Source organism: Malaclemys terrapin, chromosome 10, assembly GCF_027887155.1.
Source record: "Malaclemys terrapin pileata isolate rMalTer1 chromosome 10, rMalTer1.hap1, whole genome shotgun sequence".
Lineage (NCBI taxonomy): Eukaryota > Metazoa > Chordata > Testudines > Emydidae > Malaclemys > Malaclemys terrapin.
This window is the reverse complement of record NC_071514.1, coordinates 79,313,271-79,334,819: the sequence shown is the minus strand read 5'-3', so window position 1 is coordinate 79,334,819 and position 21,549 is coordinate 79,313,271. Positions and strand designations below refer to the sequence as shown.

At 41.6% G+C, this 21,549-nt stretch overlaps 1 protein-coding gene across 2 annotated transcripts; it reads right to left on the bottom strand.

Annotated features, from left to right (window-relative positions):
• Positions 1-682: 682 nt before the first annotated feature.
• On the bottom strand, positions 683-20,631 carry ARPC1A (actin related protein 2/3 complex subunit 1A). Of its 2 annotated transcripts, none has more exons than XM_054042039.1 (10): positions 20,482-20,631; positions 16,958-17,063; positions 16,159-16,263; positions 13,182-13,404; positions 10,410-10,517; positions 7,034-7,246; positions 5,591-5,666; positions 5,196-5,389; positions 4,006-4,096; positions 683-1,049 (listed from the first exon to the last, which is right to left on the bottom strand). In XM_054042039.1, the coding sequence occupies exons 2-10, from the start codon at positions 17,019-17,021 to the stop codon at positions 1,011-1,013; spliced, it is 1,113 nt and encodes a 370-aa protein (XP_053898014.1). In that variant the 5' UTR covers positions 17,022-17,063; positions 20,482-20,631; the 3' UTR covers positions 683-1,010. The 2 variants fall into 2 exon arrangements, with proteins under 2 accessions (XP_053898014.1, XP_053898015.1); XM_054042040.1 differs by having other exon boundaries at positions 16,958-17,022.
• Positions 20,632-21,549: the final 918 nt, after the last annotated feature.

Here is a 21,549-nt window from a genome sequence, read left to right as displayed (position 1 = left end):
CAAAGTTATTCATAACTGCTTCTGTGAGTTATCAGGGGGTCAGAAATGAACTCCAGCAAGTATGACCGGTCCACCATTACTTTTTATGTCTCTGGAGAAGCTGGTCTGTGCTCTCTGTGCTGCTAAACAAGCTGCACTCCTCCAGCAGTCACAATAAAGTAGAATGTTCTACACCATGCCTAGGTGGTCATGGTCTCACTTGTCCTACTAGACTCTAGTGCAGCATTAATTATGCTTCAATTCCAGTATGCAGTCTCCATCCCATATCATAGATACTTTGAGCTAATGCTATTTGAGGAGGTGCTCCGTGCAAGCCTCAAAGCATTACAGATAATCCTGGTCATTTAATTTGCCTTTAGCGAACCAAGTCTGAGCTGATAATGAGAGGACTTTCAGTTTTAATTTGCTACTATTAGACGGTGAACTGCTAAAGCAGAGAGGACTAATCACTCTGGAAATAATCACTGAGACAAGTCTCCCTCATATTACAGCTTTCCATGACTAGGCTCTTCCTTCAGAAGAAGTCTGGTTGGATTTACCCTCACTCTTGAGATTGTAAAGAGCTTTTAGCTGAGAAGACGAACTTCCTCTTCTTGATATAGAAGGACACATTACAAGTTTTTTTCTTTCCCATGCACTCACTACTGATTAGATCATCATTAACAAGGAACCAAACTACAAACACATTCTGTATCTTTTATTTCTAGCAGACAATTTACATAAAATTCCCCTTTTAAGTTAGTGATCCATAACTTCCTGCAATATACTACTAACGGAGCAGCTTTGGTAAAGAATGGAATGAAACAACCAATCAAAACGAAAGAGACAATCACAGCTGATTTTGAAACCAACACATTTCACCAAGTATGTATTTAAAAGAAAATCTGCCAAGCCATATCTTCTCAGTGCTTCCAAATGATCCAGCTTACTCATCCCTTTTCAGGTCTGTGTGGATGCTGGAGCTGCATGCTGTCAAGCAGTCTGTCATGCTAGATAATGGAGATCCATCTTTACATGATTCGTAGACCTTGGATAGAAGACTCTAAGGTCTTGAGAGAGAAAACATTTATCAGTACTACTACAGTATCTTGTATGGAACATAGTCAACCCCTACAGCTAAACTAAGTGATAGAACAAAACAGATGAAACATGAGACAGACAGGTCCAGCTCTCTAACTTGGCCCCAACACTGGTTGGGGCTGGTACATGCTACCAGATTATAAAGCAACCAACAGTTCTCTTGCAAAAATTGTGTACAGCAGAACCTCAGAGTTATGAACACCAGAGTTACGAACTGACTGGTCAACCACACACCTCATTTGGAACCAGAAGTACACAATCAGGCAGCAGCAGAGACGAAAAAAATAAAATAAAAAAGTAAATACAGTGCAGTACTGTGTTAAACTACTAAAAAATAAAGGGAACACTTCTGCATCGTAAAGTTTAAAGCTGTATTAAGTCAATGTTCAGTTGTAAACGTTTGAAAGAACAACCATAATGTTTTCTTCAGAGTTGTGAACCACCTCCATTCCTGAGGTGTTCGTAACTCTGTGGTTCTACTGTATTCCACAGCTCAACAGAAAAGTTGGGGGGGTCTACAGAGACACCTGCTGGCCAATGTGCAGCAACACAGACAATCTGGTCTGGAGGAAATTCTGAGAGAGACTTTGCATAGGGCACGTGTAGGCTTTCACAAAGATGGATCCTGAGATCTTAGATATATCCCAGGTTTCAGGGTAGCAGCCATGTTAGTCTGTACCCTCAAAAAGAACAGGAGTACTTGTGGCACCTTAGAGACCAACAAATTTATTAGAGCATAAGCTTTCGTGGGCTACATGGTTGGGTTTTTTTAAAGCACCAAGTAGGGCACCCTGCCATAGGAGTGTCAAGCAGTAGTCTTTGCTGGAATTTTAAACTATGAACCCTAGTTTGCAGGGTGAATGACCTAGTCTGTTTTGACATCAAGATGAATCTAGTAAAAAGTCAGCCTAGAATCATTTAAACATTTAAATCCATTTAGGTTTTTTGTTTGAGCTTCCATGCATTTTGGACCTCACTGTAGACACTTTTTTGCTACTTTTAAAAAAAATAGTCAAGAAAGTCTCTGAAGAGCCTGGGTCCTGCCAAGACAGTAAGCTCAGTCCCTAAAGGATGGAGAAAGATAACAGTGGCCCAGCTGCACAAAGGTATTTAGGCTCCTAACTTCCACTGATTTCAATGGCAGTTATAAGCCTAATTACCTTTGTAGACCTGTGCCAGAGTCCCTTTCATTGCTCCAGTGTCAATTCTGGTCTCCAGAGCCAGCATGGTTGTGACTAAAAAAAAAAAAGAAGGGGATTGGAGGAGGAAGAAGAGGATTAACAAGATTCCTACAGGGACCTGAGTGATCCCATTAAAACATTAGTCTGGATTAGTACCATCTGCTAAGCAAATACATCTGTGATTATGTTGAGTCTTGGATCTGTGTCCTCTAAAGAGTTCACTAAGAGTCCTAACTATCCAGAGTCTACATTCCCTAATGCTAATACAATTTACATTAGGGCTGAATCCCAGGTTCCGATGCCCAGAGATTAACAAATCACAGTCAGTTCACAAGTAAGCCTAAGATTTTGTCATGGTTATTTTTAGTCAAAATCACGGACAGGTGATGGGCAATAAACAAAAATTCACAGAAGTCTGTGACCTGTCCCTGACTTTTACTAAAAAGAGCTGTGACAAAACGGGGAACAGGGGAGCCAGCACCCACTGCTGCTGCTCAGAGCAGCTGGGAGCTGCACTGGCCCTGCTGCCTGTGGAGGCCGGAGCTCGAGGACTGGCGGCTGGGAGCTGCGGGGCCCCCAGCCGCCGCTCAGAACTCCAGGTCCCCTGCTGCCTGCAGTGGCTGGGAGCTCCGGGGGCTGCCCTTCACGGATGGGATCTCCCGGTGGCAGCTGAGAGGGCCCCGCCACCTGCTGGAGCTGGGCACTCCGGGAACCCCCACCGCAGCTCAGAACTCCAGGGCCTGCAGCGGCTACAAGCTCCGGGGCCTCCCCACAGTGGCTTGGAGCTCCAGGCCAGCAGCTGGGAGCTGCGGGGGCCTAAGTTCCCTGTAAGTCGCGTGGCCGCGCATCAGCCTACTTAGCACTGCGCAGGCGCTCAGGGAACCCGCCCAGGGACCTGCTGGGGCGCCCCTCCCCCAGCCCCAACTCAGCCTGTGGCCCGGACCTGCTGGTGCACGCAGCCGGAGCAGCCTGGGTTGGCCCCCAGGGCACGGCCTAGCCCACCCCGGACCCAGCTACAGCCAGAACTGCCCAGACTCAGGCGCAGCTGGGGTGATCCTCCCCGCCCAGGGCTGGCGTGCCTATCCTGCAGCCCCAGCCCCAGAGCTCCCATGGTGGGGAAAGGTGCCTCTCCCCCCTTCCCCCCACAGCAGCATCTGGGCTTGGGGGGACTCCTCTCTCCCCGCCGCAGCCCCAGAGCACCCTCCTGCACCCCAAACCCCTCATCCCCGGCCCCACCCCAGAGCCCTCACCCTCTGCCCCATCCCAGAGCGCACACACCCTGCACCAGCCCTGATCCCCTCATCCCCAGCATCACCCCAGAGCCCTCACACCCCTGCACCCCAACCCTCTGCCCCAGCCCTGAGCCCCCTCCCACTCTCCAAACCACTTGGCCCCACCCCCACCACATTAATTTTGTTATGTGCACCAATACGAAGTGTTGACACATCACCTCCATATTGGTGCACATAACAAAATTCTCCGCACATGGCTGGGAAAAATTAGAGGGAACACTGGGGTGGGGGAGGAGGAAGGGGAGGGGGGGAGAAGAGCTGCCCCTGCACGCTGGCTGGGAGCTGCAGTGGCCCCACAGCTGAGATCTCTAGGGTCCTCTGGCTGACAGCTCCAGCCCTGCAGCCCAGGGGCTGAAGCAGAAAATGTCACGGAGGTCTCTGGAAGTCACAGATTCCGTGACTTCCATGACATAATCTTAGCCTTACTCATAAGCAAAGTATTAAATGCATACCTTGAAATCCCAGATGGTCATTGCTCCATCAATGCCAGTGGTGCAGAACTTGCGACAATCTCGCTTGTCTACCTCATAAATAGACACTTGGCTGAAAACAGAGAGTGACAGCTGTAAGAGCTAAGAATACCAGAGAGCCACAAGTAGTGGAGACATGGTTGAGTAGACTTTAAAGCACTGGATATTACTGGCTTTGTAAGAACTCCAGAAGGTTCAATCCCTATTCTCCCAAAGGAAGAAAGTGACATGATTGTAATTTGTACCTTCTGCCTGATTTTCAGTATGCCACTTGAGAAAGAATAAAGCAAGCATCATATTTGGAGGATGCTGGAGAGTCTGCTTGAAACCCCTCCATCTTTCATTAGCTGTGCTATCAAGTAAAGATTTCAAAACACAACCCCACCTCATGCATCTTCAAGGAGTAAGAATGGTGAAGTATTTCTGCCAATGTAAGAACTTGGGAGGCAGCCTCCAAGGCAGACAAGGAAAGTCATCCAGCACTATTATAAAAAGCTTATAATTTAAAGAGGGACCAACTTTACTTTAGAAGTGTTAGTGTATTTTGTGCACATGGAGTACTGGGGCAAACAAGAACATCTCACATGATTAACTTGTATTCACTCATTCCAAAACAGTAATAAATACTGAAATAAATTTGTAAATGTGAGGGTGAAAGAAGAATTAGTTTTTCAGGTGAATTCTGCTCACCGGATTTAGTGGCTTTGGTAAGTGTTCCTGGTCCCACTTACAGTATCAAATCCTAGTTACATAGTGTCTGTTCAGGTCTGAATGATGGAACACATTAAATATGACTTTACCCAGAAGCAAAGGGAGATACACATGTGTAACTATCAATGTCAATGATTATCTTTTAACAGGTTCCAAACAAAACGGGAGCAATTAAATCTCCTTATTCAGGGTATCAGACAACATCCCAAGGGGTCAGGAAGGAATTCCATGTCTCCCTTTCCAATAGCTAACATCTATGCACAAAATCGCTAAATTGGCTAGGTCCCTGGGGCAAGGCATTCTTGCCTTTCTAGGAAACACCAGGAATAAGCAACGGTCAGTGAAAGGGTAAGTTTTCTGATATGGCAAATCCAAGGTTGAAGGGTCTCAGATATGTCCTGCAATACATAAGGTACAAGGGAGCGCTCCTCGTCACATGTCCTGAGCGTGGTGGCACTCACGTGATGCTGTTTTGATGCAGTGTCTCCAAAGTAGTGTTACGATCCTCTGTAGTGGCTCTCTTGTCCATGTTGCGGAAGCGTTCCATGGCAGAAATATTGCGCTGGATGCTCTGCTTTGGAATGTCTAGTTTGGAAACGAAGGTCAGTGCGCCACGGTCATCACAGTTAAAGAGCATTGGGCAGCAATCATGGCCCTGCAACAAGACATCATCAAGGCAAAAAACATGAGCTAATTAGGAGCAGCACCTTTGCTTTTTATACCTCACTCGGCTGCAGAACAGCTCATGCTGGTGCTTCTGAAGAGGTATTTTATTATTGACTAACTTCACAATGTGTGTGTTATCCTCTCACTGAAGCACTACAACATTCTACAAGAGGAAAGAAGGGACACTTACAGCTGCCACAACGCTGTTCTCAGAGACAAATGACACACTCAGGAATGGGAGGTACTCTGTTTTCAGCTGTGAAACCCTAAACACAAGAACAATTGTTAAAGAAGGGCCTCACTGAAACCTCTTATCTTTTGTTTCAACAGAATAGGACAAAAGGGCCCATTCTCAGACAGCGCTACTAGTACAAAAGCTAGTATAGCCCAGTTACTATAATATGGTGCCTTCAAGTGACCCAAGTAGATTGTGACTTACATAAAAGTAATTATAGCTTAGTGCGAATGCCCTGTGAAATCTATTTTTATTTTAAATCCTGTGGCATGTCCCCAAGAAATTAAGGAAGAGACAATAGTCAATGTTTATAAAAATCCTACAATATTTTATACTGGGCTGCTGAGCAGACAGTAGAGGGCGCCATTAACCAGAAAACGATTCCTGGCTATATGCTGACCTTATAGAGCATTCTGTACACAAGTGGTGACACACATTTAAAAAGATTACACATTCCAGCATTACTGATATTTACCAATTTGGGCCTTTGCTGCTTGGTAAGACAAAAAGGTAGGTCTCTAGAAGGTTACAAAAATAATGTAAAACACTCCAGTACTTAAAGTACTTGTCTGCATCCTTTTAAGACACAATAGCTGGCCATTTACATCAATACTAAATGATCTCATCATTCAAGTTATTACAACAATACCAAGGAAATTAATGAACAGGTCAGGATTTCAAAGATGGCCCTAGATCATCTGTATTATTTAATGATCTCTCTAGCTAAGTATACATTCTGCATTTCTCCCCATATCTGTGTGTGTCACAATTAAACACAGCTGTGCTCAGATGGCCCTCTCCTCTCCCCACATCCCTGGAACAATGTCACCTCTCCCCATTCCCAAGAGAAGAGAGGCGGGGGCACTATAGGAGGGTAGTGAAATATTTCTACCATGGTTGAAGGATATAATTTAAAACCTTGCAACAGGTAAGATGGTGAAGAGGACAAGTGTGGAATTGAGATTTCATGGAACAAACAGTTTATTCTCCAGTCCCTAGTTAACACTATCAAATCAGGGACTAGATGTAAAAGAACTGGACATGGTCTCACATAAGTCTCCTATAGCTATTCCACAGAAGAATGTAGTTTCCTAATAGCAGAACTAAACACACTGTTAGTTTCAAAAACAAAACATTTTTTTCAAAAACCATTAATTTACTCCAGATTGGCTTTATTTATCCAAACTTCCCAAGAGCCAATCTGAATAGACACAAGTCTTCTAAACTTTAAATGGATTGCTTGTACCCCACAGCATAACTGGCAGAGCTGGACACAACACTTCTGGAAATACCAGCTTTGTACTTCCTTGTTGCAAACAACATTCCACGTGCCGTGCTTGCCCTTCCCTTCTCGTATCGCAGGGTTAAACACACAGACAACAAAAAGAAAATACTTGCATCATATTTTTTGAGGCATCAGCAACTGACACAGTACTATCATGGCTGACCCAGGCTAGGCGGTTACCACTGGCAGAAAAACTGACGCTGTGCACCCATCCGCCACTTCCAGGACCACCAAACTCTGACATCAGCTGCCCAAAGGGCATCTTTGAGCCCCATGGTGTGCTGGCTGGCTTTTCATCCACTTCCTTAATGTAAGCAGAAAACACTCTGCAAATAAAAAAAACACCAAAATGATAATGGAAAGAAAACCAGACACTTTAACTGCATAAAAATCTCATGTTAGAGTCACCAGGACAGACGCTACATTAATTGTGCCATGCTAAGGTGCCATTTTTTGAGCTTCCTTTGACAGCAGACTTCTGTGTGCTGTGGGAAAACATCAGCACTCAGCAGCATTATGCATAAAACGTACACAGTCTTCTTATCGCAAATGCAACCTTCTGTCTCTTTCCTTTTTGCCAGAGGCTGGCTATGGAAATGTATACTGCACTTACAAAATTTCTCTATCACATTAAGATTTTTGTTTCTTCCTTTCACAGCACTAACAACCCTGGCAATCAACGTTCAGAGAGAATCTGAGAAGTGCAATATGTAACAGCCAGCTAACACAAATCCTTACAAAGATTCCAAATCTCAATCTAGAGAATGGGTAAGAGAGACTGTCACATTCGGACTAACTGCTGGAAGAGTGCATCAAAACATATTAAACGGTCACTATTTTTCTGCATCTCTTTTCCCAGCACTGCTATTTATCAAAATGTGTTAAATAAAAAGTCTTCCCCCTATAATCATAGGTTCCTTTTGTGAGATTCAGGGGTGGCACAATATGGCACCCATAAATGCTACCATGGAAGTTATTATGTCGTCACAGGCATAGGATTAACAGCAGCAGTTAATCCACTGAGCAAGAGTGTTCTTCCATTTGAACCACACCATAGTACAAATAATGAAAGATTTCAGTATAACAATAGCCGTGATCAAATGATCATGCTCAAGGTCAAAAATGAAGAGGAATTTTTTTTTTTTTTTTTAAAGTGAGCTTATGGTAATATTTTTTAAACTCTGCATGTGTGTGTGTGGCACATTGTTCAACATATGCTTTGAAGAACACACACGTCTTCAGTAAAGCCGACAAATATAGAACAGAAAAAAGGCCTTAAGTGCAGCTATGTTAATATGGCTACCAGAGAATTCTAAATTGTAAACATGAGTTCAATCAGCCTTGTCAGTTTAAAACAGAAGTTGGCGGAAGGACTGTGTGTTGTTGGTAGGTTTAAATTTAAGAGCCCTTTACAAGAATCCAGAAGGACAGCTCACTTAATATATGGAAATAGGACATCATATGTTAAAAGCAGCAGAGTCTTTGATACAAGGCAAGAATAAATCAGTCCCAAGTAGCAAGAAGACTGGGAGGTGACTGATGATTGAAGAAAGAAATCTCAGCAAATGAAAGGCTTTCTGAACCATTCAATTTTAGAACTAAAGCCATCTCTATGCTTGAAAGTCTCCACATTCAAAGAGCACTAGAATATGGCCTTTATTTCCAGTGACACTGCTCCAGCTACAGTATAAAAACCGACCCTATATAGTGCTCGTAGCTATACTCTAAGAGAGAGAGAAAGTTAAAGGAAGAGGCCCTATGGATTATCAAGGCCAGCCATCTTAAATCCTATTAAATAACTATCAACTAGCAGCACCTCTTGCCCTGGATTTTTAATAACTTTCCAGAACCAGCTATCAGTGCAGATGTGCTAAAAGCCCAGTTGTCTTTATAACTCTAGTATATAACTGAACATTTGCCTGGAAACAGAATTCCGGAGATCTGTATTCACCCTTCAGCAGAGAAAGACAGTTCTCCTAACATTCAGAAATAGGTTATTCGCAGACAATAAAAGTACGAGACCTGGAAATGTGAATTGAGATGGACACTTCTTCCTCTGATGCACCTACATAAAGACCTGTTTCTCTCTCTGATCAGAGTTGTAATTGGTATTAAATGGCCCATCTTGCAATACAAACTTTAAATAATAAATGCCTCCTAAATATTTTAATAGCAAGATACACATTTCAGAATGGACCATTTCCAGAGGAATGAAATGCCGGGCAGAACAAGTTTTCTAGCAGGAAGTACATGAAACAAGAATATTAATCTTCCATGAATCATTGTTCTGTTCTAAGGAAATCCTGGGAAGTTGATTCAACTTATGTTTGGTAATTTCTTGCCTACCCATATCTTCAATAAGATTCTTCAATAAGGGATGATTAGACACAACAAGGCATTATAAGGTAATCAGTTCTGGCTTCTCAGGAGCAGTCAAAAGAAAAACCTCACATGAGATCCTCTCCACATAAAAGAGGTGTTAGAAAAGAATACCAGGACAAAAAAGTTACAAGTCCAAGGAAACTGACATTAATATAAAAAACAACTCACATTTAAATAGCACCTTTCATCTCACAGGGTCACAAAGTGCTTTAATAACATATACAGAAGGAACCTTTCACACACAACTCACATGCAGTCTCTTCTGGAGGGGTGAAAACACTTTACAAATGTCAACTGTTTAGGGCAGGAAGTGAAGATGTATACCCTATCCAATTTAAACAAACTAGGATTTGGTCAGAACACCTCTCCTCATGTGAAAAGTGCCATGAGATATCAAACGACCAAACGCTCTAGACTTCAGATTTATACCTCATTTTAGACTAGGGAATGTAATGTTTGGGCCTAGCATTTATTCTAGTAGCCATTTTGAAAACACAGACTTTATTTTTAAGCCTGAATACTTCCCCTGTAGCAGAAGGAAGGGAAATTCTCACTATTGTGCAAAGTGTTTAAAATAATAATAATTAAAAAAAGAATACAGTGAAATCACCATGTAGAAAATTACCTATCTGGGCCCAGATCCTGCAAGCTGAGACATGGATGAACCCGTGCACTGCACCCCATGACTTTAATGGGGTGCTGTGCAAGGGGCGGGAATCTATCTGCACTAAGCAGCTGCCAAGTCTTCCAACCTCATGCTAACAATGGCCAAAGGTCTGTTTCAGATAAAAGATGGTGCTTGACAGGCTTTGATTTCATATTAGGAGCTGACCATCAGGTACCTGCACAGCTCACGCAGTATAAGTAAACACTGCTTTATGAAAGTAACACTGACTTTTTAGTGGATACATGCTAAAAATATAAAGTCCTATGTACATGTGTAGTGGCACAGATTCAATAGTCTTTCAAGGCTATATTTTATTTTTCTAAGTAAATACATTAGTACGTGACAGGTTGCTATTTTGACAGTGTATGTAGGATTAGCACATGCTTACTGATTTAAATCAGTAACACAAATCAACTTGCAAATGCTTTATTTACTCTCACCTGCATTTGAAGTCACAGGATCCTGCAGCCAGCAAGACATTATTGGGGTGCCAGTCCAGACTTAGGACAGTGGAGCGAATAGGCTTTTTAATGTGTTTGCTCACCCACCTAAAATAACAGGAAATAAAACTTATTTATTGAGAACCATTTGCTTACCATTAAAGCACCAAATATCCTGAAGTATATGACTCCAATGCATGTGACTGGAAACATTCCAACTTTGCAACAGCACTGATGTGTAAAAGACAAGGAGACTGAAGTACACATGGCCCATTCAATCATCATTACTGTTAAATCTGCCTCTAAATTCTCACCAGAAAAGAAATGGTTCTAGACATCATGGAACTCCAGCCCTCTATTACTCCACAGTGACAGTACATTAAAATGCAACACTTGTAATATACACCTGTATTCTATCAGATATATGTATTCTCTTTACTTTTCAGTTAGCGCTATGTAGGTTTTTGAGACACTGACCAGGTGAACTTTTTAGAGAAGAATTAATCTAGTTATTCTCTTTTTGCTCCTTTCTTCTACCTTACTCCATCTAGTCGAGATTTTGTAAATTCATTTCAGAAAATACTGATGATTGCAAAACCTCCAATACAATTCATGAATCTCAAGTGGCTGTGAGCTCTGTCAGCCAGGCATCAACAATTAAAATAAAGAAGCTACTATTCTGAGCAGCTACACATTTGGGTCCTATGCCCTTTTGAAATCAATTTTTGGAAACACTTTAATATACCAAATTGACCACTACTCTGACCTTGAGTTCATTAACTTGATTTTGATGTAGTAAATTTCCCCCTTTATATGCCCAAGAACAAGAGAACATTGCTGAATCACAATATAGAGTTGAGCAGTATTATTTTCTTAGTACAACATTCTGAATGCATGTTTTTTTTGCCGGTTTAAAGTGTTTTCTGCAGCTTATAACTTTTCTGTTCTTTATATTTTATGGTAAAATTTATGAAAGTTATATAAACTCATATTGCATGGAACTTTTCACAGGTTATTCAGAAGGTTATAAAATACAGATCAATTAAATGCCACATTTAAGCCACAGATAACAGCAATAACAAAACAAAGTTTTTTCCATCTAAATATTGTGACTTGGGTGCAAGTTCTTAGCTTGTAACTGAGAAAAAAAGACTCTCTAAACATGGAGGATTATGCAAATAAGGACGAGGTACCATTCAGTCCATGTTTGTAAATCTATCTTAAAATGCAATGTCTTCTGGCCCGCCCAAATGCTGTGGCTTTGGCATAGTATATAAATGCTAATAAAAAGTAGAATGTATCTCACAGAACTTGTAAGAGACATGGAAATGCTAATGGTTATATATTGCTTGATGCTGTCAGGTACAAGTATGGTCACCCACTCCATTTCTGAGTGTCTGGTAGACCACTTGTTTCGTTACACACCAAACAGAAGAGATTTATTAAAGTAAGTTCTTTGCTTATGCAATACATTTCTTTTGAATGGTTGTTTCAGATGGTATATGACTAGAAACCTGTGAAATTCTTTTTATTTTTTATAGTTTCTTTTTTGGGAATTTCAGGTTATTTTGTTTTACCCATACCAGGGGGTTGGACCTGGAGGTGGGGGTGTGTTTGCATAGAGAGCCTGCCCTGCAATCACCCTGCAGTGGGGCTCATCACATGGGTTCAGTTCCCCTTTCTGGGCCAGGCCACAGTGCCATTCACTCAAATTTAGCCAAGACACCTTCCCCGACACCCCATGATGATGAAGGGTAACTGGGCCAAACTCGAGCAGCGCCATGACCATTTTATTTCATGTTTGTGAGATATGGGGCTTGATTTCTGAAGCTCTATACAATATTTACCCAAACAACTTCAGAATCTTGGTGAATTAGTATTGAGATGGTTTGTGTGTCTACAACAAAAACTATTACACCAAAAAACCCTATTTGGTAAATGAGCAAAATCCCAGGCAATGGTTAGTTATAAAAGAAATTCAGGCACTTTTGAAAGAGGTAGGAGAAGTAAGAACACCAAATATTTGAGAAAATCCATTAAACTTGCCAGAAATCAGGTAGTGGAATATGAAAATAAAGGTCTAAATAGACATACAGTAAAACCTCAGAATTACAAACACCAGAATTGCAGTCAGCAGCAGAAACCAGTCAAACACACACCTCATTTGGAACCAGAAGTATGCAGTCAGCAGCAGGAAAAAAAAAAAAGCAAATACAGTACAATTCTGTGTTAAATGTAAACTACTTAAAAAAAGGGAAGTTTAAAAAAAAGATTTGACAAGGTAAGGAAACTGTTTCTGTGCTTGTTTAATTTAAATTAAGTTGGTTAAAAGCAGCGTTTTTCTTCTACATAATAAAGTTTCAAAGCTGCATTAAATCAATGTTCAGTTGTAAGCTTTTCAAAGAACAACCATAACGTTTTGTTCAGAGTTACACACATTTTGGAGTTACGAACGACTCATTCCCGAGGTGTTTGTAGCTCTGAGGTTCTACTGTAAGTAAGTGTTAGAAATACATTTTCAGGGTACTGTCCAAGGATTTAGCTACCTATTAATATTAATGAGAACTGCATGATTAAATCACATGCATAACATGTACCCTTTACAGCTTTGAAACTAAGAAAATCTCAATAAAAAAGATAAAAACTCAGCAATTAAAGCACATCTATGGTCCATTAACTGTATTTTAAAACACACTATGGAATACAGAAACAAGACAATGTACTGCCTCATGGATTTGCCTTAATGGAAATCATCAAGTTTAAACTGCTCACCAGTCATTTTCAGACTCAAAGTAGCACACAGATATGAGTCGAGCTCCACTTCCTACGGCAAATTTATTCTCCAAAGGAGACCACTTCACAAAGGTGGCCGCGCGATTAATTCTCAGAATCACTAGAGTTGGCTTCCACACGCCGTCTTTCTGACTCCAGACGTAGGCATTACGGTCTGCACCACAAGTTACAATGCGGTCACTCTTGGGAGCCCAATCAATACCTGCAATTTAGACCTTCTATTAATATCACATTTTCTTTCTTGTGAATCCCTGTTTACTGTACAGCAACCCAGAACCGAGACATCAGCTACTGCCCTTTACCATGAAGATAGATGCCAATGATGTCTTCACCACCATTCATTCAATCACCATTGTAAACCTTTACTGCTCCTGACTTCCCTCTCCAAATCCCTCTTACTGATAGATTATTGGAACATAGACTGTGTGATAAGGAAGACTGCTTTGAAAGCTCGCCCACTTGTAGTAGAATGGCTACCGCCCTCTTCCGGATCCCAACTCTGATTTCTGCAAGAGGCTTATTACTTCAATAGCTAAAGAAGCAGTACTTCCAAAACTTCGCCCAAACTTCTAGCATAGTTGTTTACTTTGCTGCTGCCAAGCTACACGGTCATAGTCTAAAACTTCAGACAGTAGTACTTTTTAGAAATGTTAGAAAGAACAAAGCTATCAGTTTTTATGTAGGAATACAATACATGTCTGCGTCATGCCTACTGAAGCTGTGCCATCAGCCAAAAATAAATCAGTATCAATGCAAAGAAGCGAATAAACGTCAGGAAAAAACAGGATAAGAAATCCCTTTGACAAGCTTGCCACAGCTTTCCATCCTTCCTATGCAATGATGGATGTTTTCAACTGGAAATATTCAGAGCAGAGTTATTGCCTATTTTTTTTTCTCAGCATCTTTTTGATGAAGTCTGCTATCATTAGTCTCCCCCTGCCACAAAAATATATTTAGACCTTCCTTAACAGCACTACTCTAGTACTAAAAAAAAAAATTCAAGCATGCTGATTGAAAAAAAAAACAAAACAAAAAAACAGCATGAAAGATACAAAAATAGAATTAAAGTAGAAAAATATGGCAGAATCTGATGCCTAATATTTTTAGATGCAATGTTTATTCTACAACTCATTTCTGGCCTACTATAAAAACAGGTTTCTTAATGTTAAAATACTGCAAGTGTCAAGACTTTGGTAAGCTTTAAACGCTGCATAGCACCCAGCATTCTCAAGTGGCAGTGGTATGCAACATTAACACCCAAATGTTGCTAGTGGCAAAAGGTGCAACTAAAATGCTGAGCAACACCTTTGGGAATGACAAGTCTTTTGTACACTCAACCAGGCTATGCGGTTAGGTCAGCATGAAAGAGTGCAAACTGCTGTGCACTTGCCAACGAGGTGCAGGTAAGTTCGGTGAAGTTCCCACAAAACCCTGTAGTACAAGCAGAGGCTTCTCTCCATTAGTGGGCTGATATCAGCACACAATACTGGTGGACAGGGCAAATGCTAATTTTCACTAGTTTCCCCAAGTAATTTTGTTTAGAAGGCTAATGCAGGACAATCCTATTTTCTACACTATACCTGGGTGACTCATGTTTTGGCAATCTTACCATTTCTATATTTTAATTTTGGATCCTGAAAATTATATTAACGAAGCTTCTGTGTTAAAGCCAGGAACCCATGAATTCCAAGAATTCACACAAGTAAAACTTACCCCAGAATTGTGCATCAGTATCTAAGCTTTAGTTAACAAAGGTTTCTAGCCATTATGGTTGCAAAGAAGGTGCTAAAATATAAAATGAGTAAAACCAATGCAGTGGTATGTCTTCCTGAATCTGCAGACAGACTGAAACAATAACTCACAGATGTGAACAGTACCATTTATCTCCAATGAGTGTTAACTCTGAAACCAAAACATGGTAACTTAAAAGTGAGCACTGTAAACCTCTACCACATCTCCCTGGATGCCAAAATCCTCAACATCCTGCTATCCAGCCACCAAAACCCACAACATCTAGTTTTCCCTCACTGAAAACTTTAATACAAAACTGAATTGTCAATACAGAAGTATGAGACAGTACAAACTGTAAATGCAAAAACAAATTAAGAAACTGGATTTAATATTTAAATAATACTGTATAGTTATATTAATTTTATAATTAAAACCCCAACTTAAAATTTATCTCAGCTGCTACAGAATTTCTATTCTGGCACAAAAACCAAGACCTTGCTGTAGAAATGAGCTCTAGCCTTCCCCAGAATACAAAGGACCTTTGGTAAAACTGTTTTGCATTATCTTCCTTTTCACGTTTTACCTTGTAAAACAAAAGTCCTGAAGACCCTGTTCCATCACCAGGGTTTAGAACGGCAACCCACCGCTCTTTATACAAAGAACACTGTATTACAAGCATATCAAAGAGGAGAAAGGAAGAGATTAACTGATGCCAACCTGCTTAAACATAAACTGCTTACTTAATCCCCAGAAAATATAGCTATAGATATCAAAAGCCACATACCAGTACAGCAGAGTCATATATACTTGCTGAAGTTTGCTTACTAAATCTAGCAATTAAGATGAATGCAAAGTATGACCAGAGAAAAATCATGACAAAATTGGCTTATTTGAAAAGTTGATAAAAATATTCTTGCTATCTCACTAAAGAATTTATTTTAAAAGGTCACAGGAACAGGATACTACGACTTTTTACAGCCTTGAACTTTAGTATGGTAGCTACTCAATGAAAGTGTTTGGAAATCAATGCTTTGCTTCCCCACATTTGCTTTACGTGGTCCAGGAAAATGCAGCAAAGCTCTCCATGAAGTGAGTGCCGACCTATAAAAAGGCTGGATCATCTATTCATCACTTACAGATTTCTTACTGTTTGTCAGACTACTTCTTAAAAGCAGGTTGAATCACTTTCTATAACTATGTTATCAGATCCAGCATATTCACTTACCTGTAATGTGTCCATTGTGTTCCTTCAGCTCATGAGCTTTTACCCACTGGTTCCCACTCTTCTTATAGATGTGAACTTCATGGTTATTAGGGCTAATGGCAATCTCTGGCAAAGGGAATTAATCCATTAGTATGTGAGATTATTTTTTATGACAAAAGCTTTAGAACAGCATATCTTTCCAAATCAAATCTGTATTTTTCAGTTTCAAAATGTGTACACAGGTGGATACAATCTCATTGGCATTGCAGAATCTGGACTAAAGAGACTTATTCCCAAAGTCCAGAATGCATTGTAGGGCATTTTTTATCTGGAGAAGCTGTGAAGAACTTTAGAACTGTATGATGTTTAGTATTCAACAGTCTCCAAAAAAGATTCTGAAGGTTATAATCCAAAATGGGTGGGGAGAAACTAGGGTACAAAAAAGGCTGGATTTGGGGCATGGAAAAGAGGGTTAAGAGTGAGGGTAACAGGAAGTCATGTTGCAAGTGATGGTGCCCACTTAAATCTCTAGTTTTTGCTTTTGGGTACCGCAGATAAACACTTCTAAGACTCTAGTTTCCCATATACCCAATGACGTATATGGAATTTTGAAGACTATCACTATTGCAGCATGTTTTGTAGTTTTTAGGGGAGCGCTCAGTGAGGCACACTAGGTATCTGATATGGTCTTGTAATTGTTGCTGTACTGGATTGTTTTATCCTTTTCAAAGTTCTGGATCACCTTTTTAATAAGTATATGGTTCTGTAGCATGTACAAAATACCAATCAACAGGGAAAAGATAGTTAATATGGTACTTACGAGTACGATCTCTGTTCCAGGCATGGCAGGTGATTGGTTCTAATAAAAACTGATGTAGAGACATTCTGAATAAAGGATATTTTTAGTGTTTTAAACAGTGAAAAAGCTGAAAGGAATAAGAGTTGAAAAATCAACATTTTAAATTAGATAATTACATAAAGCTATAGTCTTAGACATTACTTACTAGGGCTGTTTGAGTCAAATACTATACCTTATTTACACATCATCATAACTAGTTCAACAAGAGTATAGATGCCTATAAAGGTTACCTTTGCTATCTCATGAATTTATAAAGCACCCATTCACCATGGTATGCAGACTTATTTTGACTTCTCATTCTTAACAGAGCTAATTGCAAATTATCACTTCTTAGTGTTTCTTCACACGTAAGAGTGAGACAGGCTTTCCCTGACTTATGAAAAGTCTTCTAACAAACCTAAATAATTCTACAGAGTTACAGAATGGTGTTTTTTTTTTAAAAAGCTCTCTATTTAGATGGATATTTCAATAAACTGATCAAAGTCCCCTGCAATATCAAGGCTCAAAGGAAGCATTAAGATGATTCCAGGAATATTTTTTTTTTTTTAAAGTTGAATGTGTCATTTTAGTATTAACACGAACGTTCCACTGAAACTTAATTACAGGGTACTCACACATTTTTTATGTGATAAAATTATTCACTTCGTTAAGCCCAAAAAGAAATTACTTTTAATTAGCTATAAATTTTTGGATTACAGAATTTTTCATGAAAACTGAACACTAAAACGACAGCATAAAATATTCTAATCTGTAAATATACAAATTTATTTTAAAAAAAGCTTAGAATTCCATAATTTGTAACTGCATTAATACAGATGCCACTGGGTTCTGCAACCGAAGTTGTATTAGTGAGTAACCACACAACTGTATAATACAGTACAATCTGAGACTTTATACATTCCACATGCACAGCTGTCAAAAGTATAAAGACACTGCAGCATAAATGGGTGGAAGATAACACTGCAGCAGTTTAAAAGCACCTGTAGTCAAACTACATACAGCTCAATACATATAATTTGTATTTGCCAATTCCCACACATATTCCTACTATATTTCATATCCAAGGATCAATTTATAATAGTCCAGGAGAAAGCTTTTTTCCTACATGCATCTAAAAGGAAAAAAAAATCCCATAGTGATGTCATTCTAAAACACTCACACCCATTATAATCTGAAATTACAACATACCCAAGTATGGCAATGTTAGCAGAGGGTGGAGATTGCAAGGCAAGGTAGGAATTCAGATGCAAACAGGAAATGAACAGAACCCAACAGAAACTCAGGAGTGAATGGAAGATGAGCAACTCCTTACTGAATTTAGCAAATGGAATCCCAGTAGTTTAACAAATGATACAGCATTCCAACACCACAAATATTTTTGGAGACTTTTTTTTAAAACTTAAGTACTGCCTCCACGTCGTTACCTTACACTTAGGGAAACAAATACAATTATATAGCAGTGTACTACTTCTGAAAGTGCATTTTGAGAAAAACAGTATTTAAACTTTTAACTAAGGTCAAGGTGATATAATTTTAAACTAACACCTCATTGCTTGCTCTTCTTCTTCCTTTGATTTACCAAAATATGGGTAACTATTATTGGAGAGGTTTTATCCAGTCCTACCAAAGTGTTATGTCATCATCGTTTCCTTAATTAAAAGGGGTTTGAGTTATCTCTGACCTGGGACAGCCATGATTTGAGATTCCATTTGTTAATCTAAGCAAAAGGTTTGCAACTTCTTTTTATCATCTTCTTGTTTTAGTGCACGCCAACAGTCAGTGGCAGTAAATTTCCATATACAGGAAAAATTGAAGAGCTGTTTCACCAACAAGGATGGCTCAGCCCTTTCTACGCTCTTTCAGAAATAAAATGTAGAAAATTTTCCAAAACCAAAGCATATAGTTATTTCAAAACACGGTTTCTAACACAATCCTGCTACTTTCCCACACATGCGCTACATGTTGGGGACATATTCCTGTCTTTATAACATCTAGTCCACAGATTTTACTTCTAAGCTTCAGACTAAACAGCAAGCTGGTATCAAAAATAGATGCTCGTACATGAAAACATCCCTAGCTCAACTTAGAAAGATTCCTCCATATCCAGTATTAACCTAAAATGCCCATTCAGTTAATCTAGATAGAAGGTATCATTCATTCTTTCCAAATGAATCACAGTAGTTTCTGTGTTTCTCTAGTGCAATAATCGTATTCATAAGACGGACAGTAGATCTCCCTTCACCTGTATAAAGTGACAGTATTCTGTTTTGGAGAACCAACTAACCACTACAGAGCAATGCTGCAGACAGATATTCTCAAAAATGAATACCTCTCCCCCACACTTTTGATAACTACACTATCCTTTTCCTAACCTTCTTTTTTAAGAGAGTCAAAAAAAACCTCAATACAATTTTTAGTCATACTCTTCCTAATCACCAAACAGCTCATTGCAGGATAAAGACACTAATCCCTGGCCCTTTGATATTACTGATAGGTGGTATTCAGTGCAGTTCTCAACCACCAATATCTTCAACCTTCCCTGTCAGCCCAATCTGAGAATCCCCCACAGGAAATATATTACCCCAGTTAACCTTTTTATCTAGGTACTTGGCCTAATGTATCTAATTAATTTACAACTGCAGAGTAATAATCCTTGCTTTCCAGAATCAAGATGGGATTTTTATCTTTTTGTACAGTACCAGCTTCCTTTTTCAGGGGTGGTGGGGAGGGGAGTGAGATAATGGGGTGAGGAAAGGGTGTCAGGCGGCTGTCATTCCCTAATCAGGACAGGTTACACATGTTACAGGGCTCTCCCCAACACACACATAGCAGGAACACGGCCTCCCAATCCAGATAGAGCGCTAAAAAGAGAGAGACTTTCCTAACCCCCATCGATCTCCTTTCAGATCACATAAATCATCTGGAAGGGAAGGGTCTGCAGTTCACTGCCTCCTGCTGCTAGTCAGCCCTGTCCAAATCGGTCCGGACTGCTCTCTCGCGGGGCTACCGAGCCAGGCTGCAGTCCGCGTTATACACAGAGGCGCTGTTTCCGACGGGCTGTGCCCCTGCCCCAGGCTGGCCGGGGGGGCTCTGAGCGAGCTGGGCTCTGGCGGGCCGCTGCGCTCGGCACAGCTGGCCGGGGATCTGGAACCCCTCGCCCCCGCTGTGTGGGGTTGGGGAGGAGGCGGCGGGCTAGCCCCGCCCGCCATTGGGAAGGAGGGACCAGCCCCAGGCGGGGACGCGGGCACAGGTCAGCGGTGGGGGAGGGGCTGCTCTCACCGCCCCCCCCCAGGTTTGAGGAACAGCCGGACACCCCCCGCCGCACGGAGAATGGGGGGAGGGGTTCCCGCCCCCCGGCGTGAGGGAAGGGGGCGGGGCCCAGGTGCCCCCCCCCGCTGAGGGGAGGGGCCCAGGAAGGGCCGAGCCCACCCCGAGGGGGGGGGGGGATGAAGGGCCCGGGGTCCCCAGGCGGACGCGGCACTTACCTGGGGGGGAGGGGAGGAGGCAGCGGAGCGGGACTCGCGGACTCTGGTCAGTCAACGCGACTCCGCTCCGGGCGGTGGGAGAGGGAGCGGCCGGCGGGGCCCGGCACTGACAAGCGATCCAGGAAACAGCCTCGGAGTCTGCGCACGAGCCGGGAGCCGCTCCTCTCACTGCGCCTGCGCACAGAAGCGGGGCGGGGTGAGTTCCTGCCCCTACGCCTGCGCACGGGCCGGGAGCTGCTCCTCAGTCTGCGCCTGCGCGTAGCTCTGAAGCGTGTTGAGGCGAGAGTTCTTCTTACACAATGGCGGGGGCGGGGAGAGGAGGCGATAGGATGGAGCATGCGCAGTGTCGCCAGCTTGAAGGGGAGAGCTGTACATGCGCAGTGATCGTCCTGGAGGGGAAAGTTACACATGCGTACTGCGGTTGGTTAGTGGTTCTGTGCAGAGCTAGTCACTGAAGTGCTTGGAGCTGTGGTTTGTGGCAGCGCTTGTCAGTTAAGCAGGATCTGGCTGATCCAGCAGCTGGCTGGGAATTCTGACCTCCTTTGTCAAGTGCTTTGAGCTCTACTGATGAAAAAGCCAGGGAGTCATGTTATAAATCAAACTGGAATGTCATAGTTACTTATATTGTTACACATAGCGGGGTGGGGTAGCTCAGTGGTTTGAGCATTGGCCTGCTAAACCCAGGGTTGTGAGTTCAATCCTTGAGAGGTCTACTTAGGGATCTGGGGCAAAAATCAGTACTTGGTCCTGCTAGTGAAGGCAGGGGGCTGGACTCAATGACCTTTCAGGGTCCCTTCTAGCTCTATGAGATAGGTATAGGTATTGTACAGGTGGGGAAACTGGGGCACAAAGAGGTGAAGTGACTTGCCCAAGTTCATCTAGCAGGCCAGTGGCAGAACAAGAGTAGAACTCAGCTCTCCAGAGGCCCAGTCTAGTGCTCTATCCTCTAGGTAACCACCATATTTATAAAAGGCAGCACTTGTAAAGCTGGCAACTTATAGTACAGAAAAGACAAATCTGAGTGGAGCGATGGGAAGATTAGAGTGACTCTTTGCAGTATGCAGTCAC

What these genes read in the sequence shown, in the direction of transcription:
- ARPC1A (XM_054042039.1), bottom strand. Translation starts at nt 17,021, where the DNA reads ATGTCTCTACATCAGTTTTTATTAGAACCAATCACCTGCCATGCCTGG. An exon ending in CTGGAACAGAGATCGTACTC is followed by an intron (nt 16,264 to 16,957) that starts GTAAGTACCATA and finishes TCCCTTTGCCAG; the next exon opens with AGATTGCCATTAGCCCTAAT. An exon ending in ACACAATGGACACATTACAG is followed by an intron (nt 13,405 to 16,158) that starts GTAAGTGAATAT and finishes TCTAAATTGCAG; the next exon opens with GTATTGATTGGGCTCCCAAG.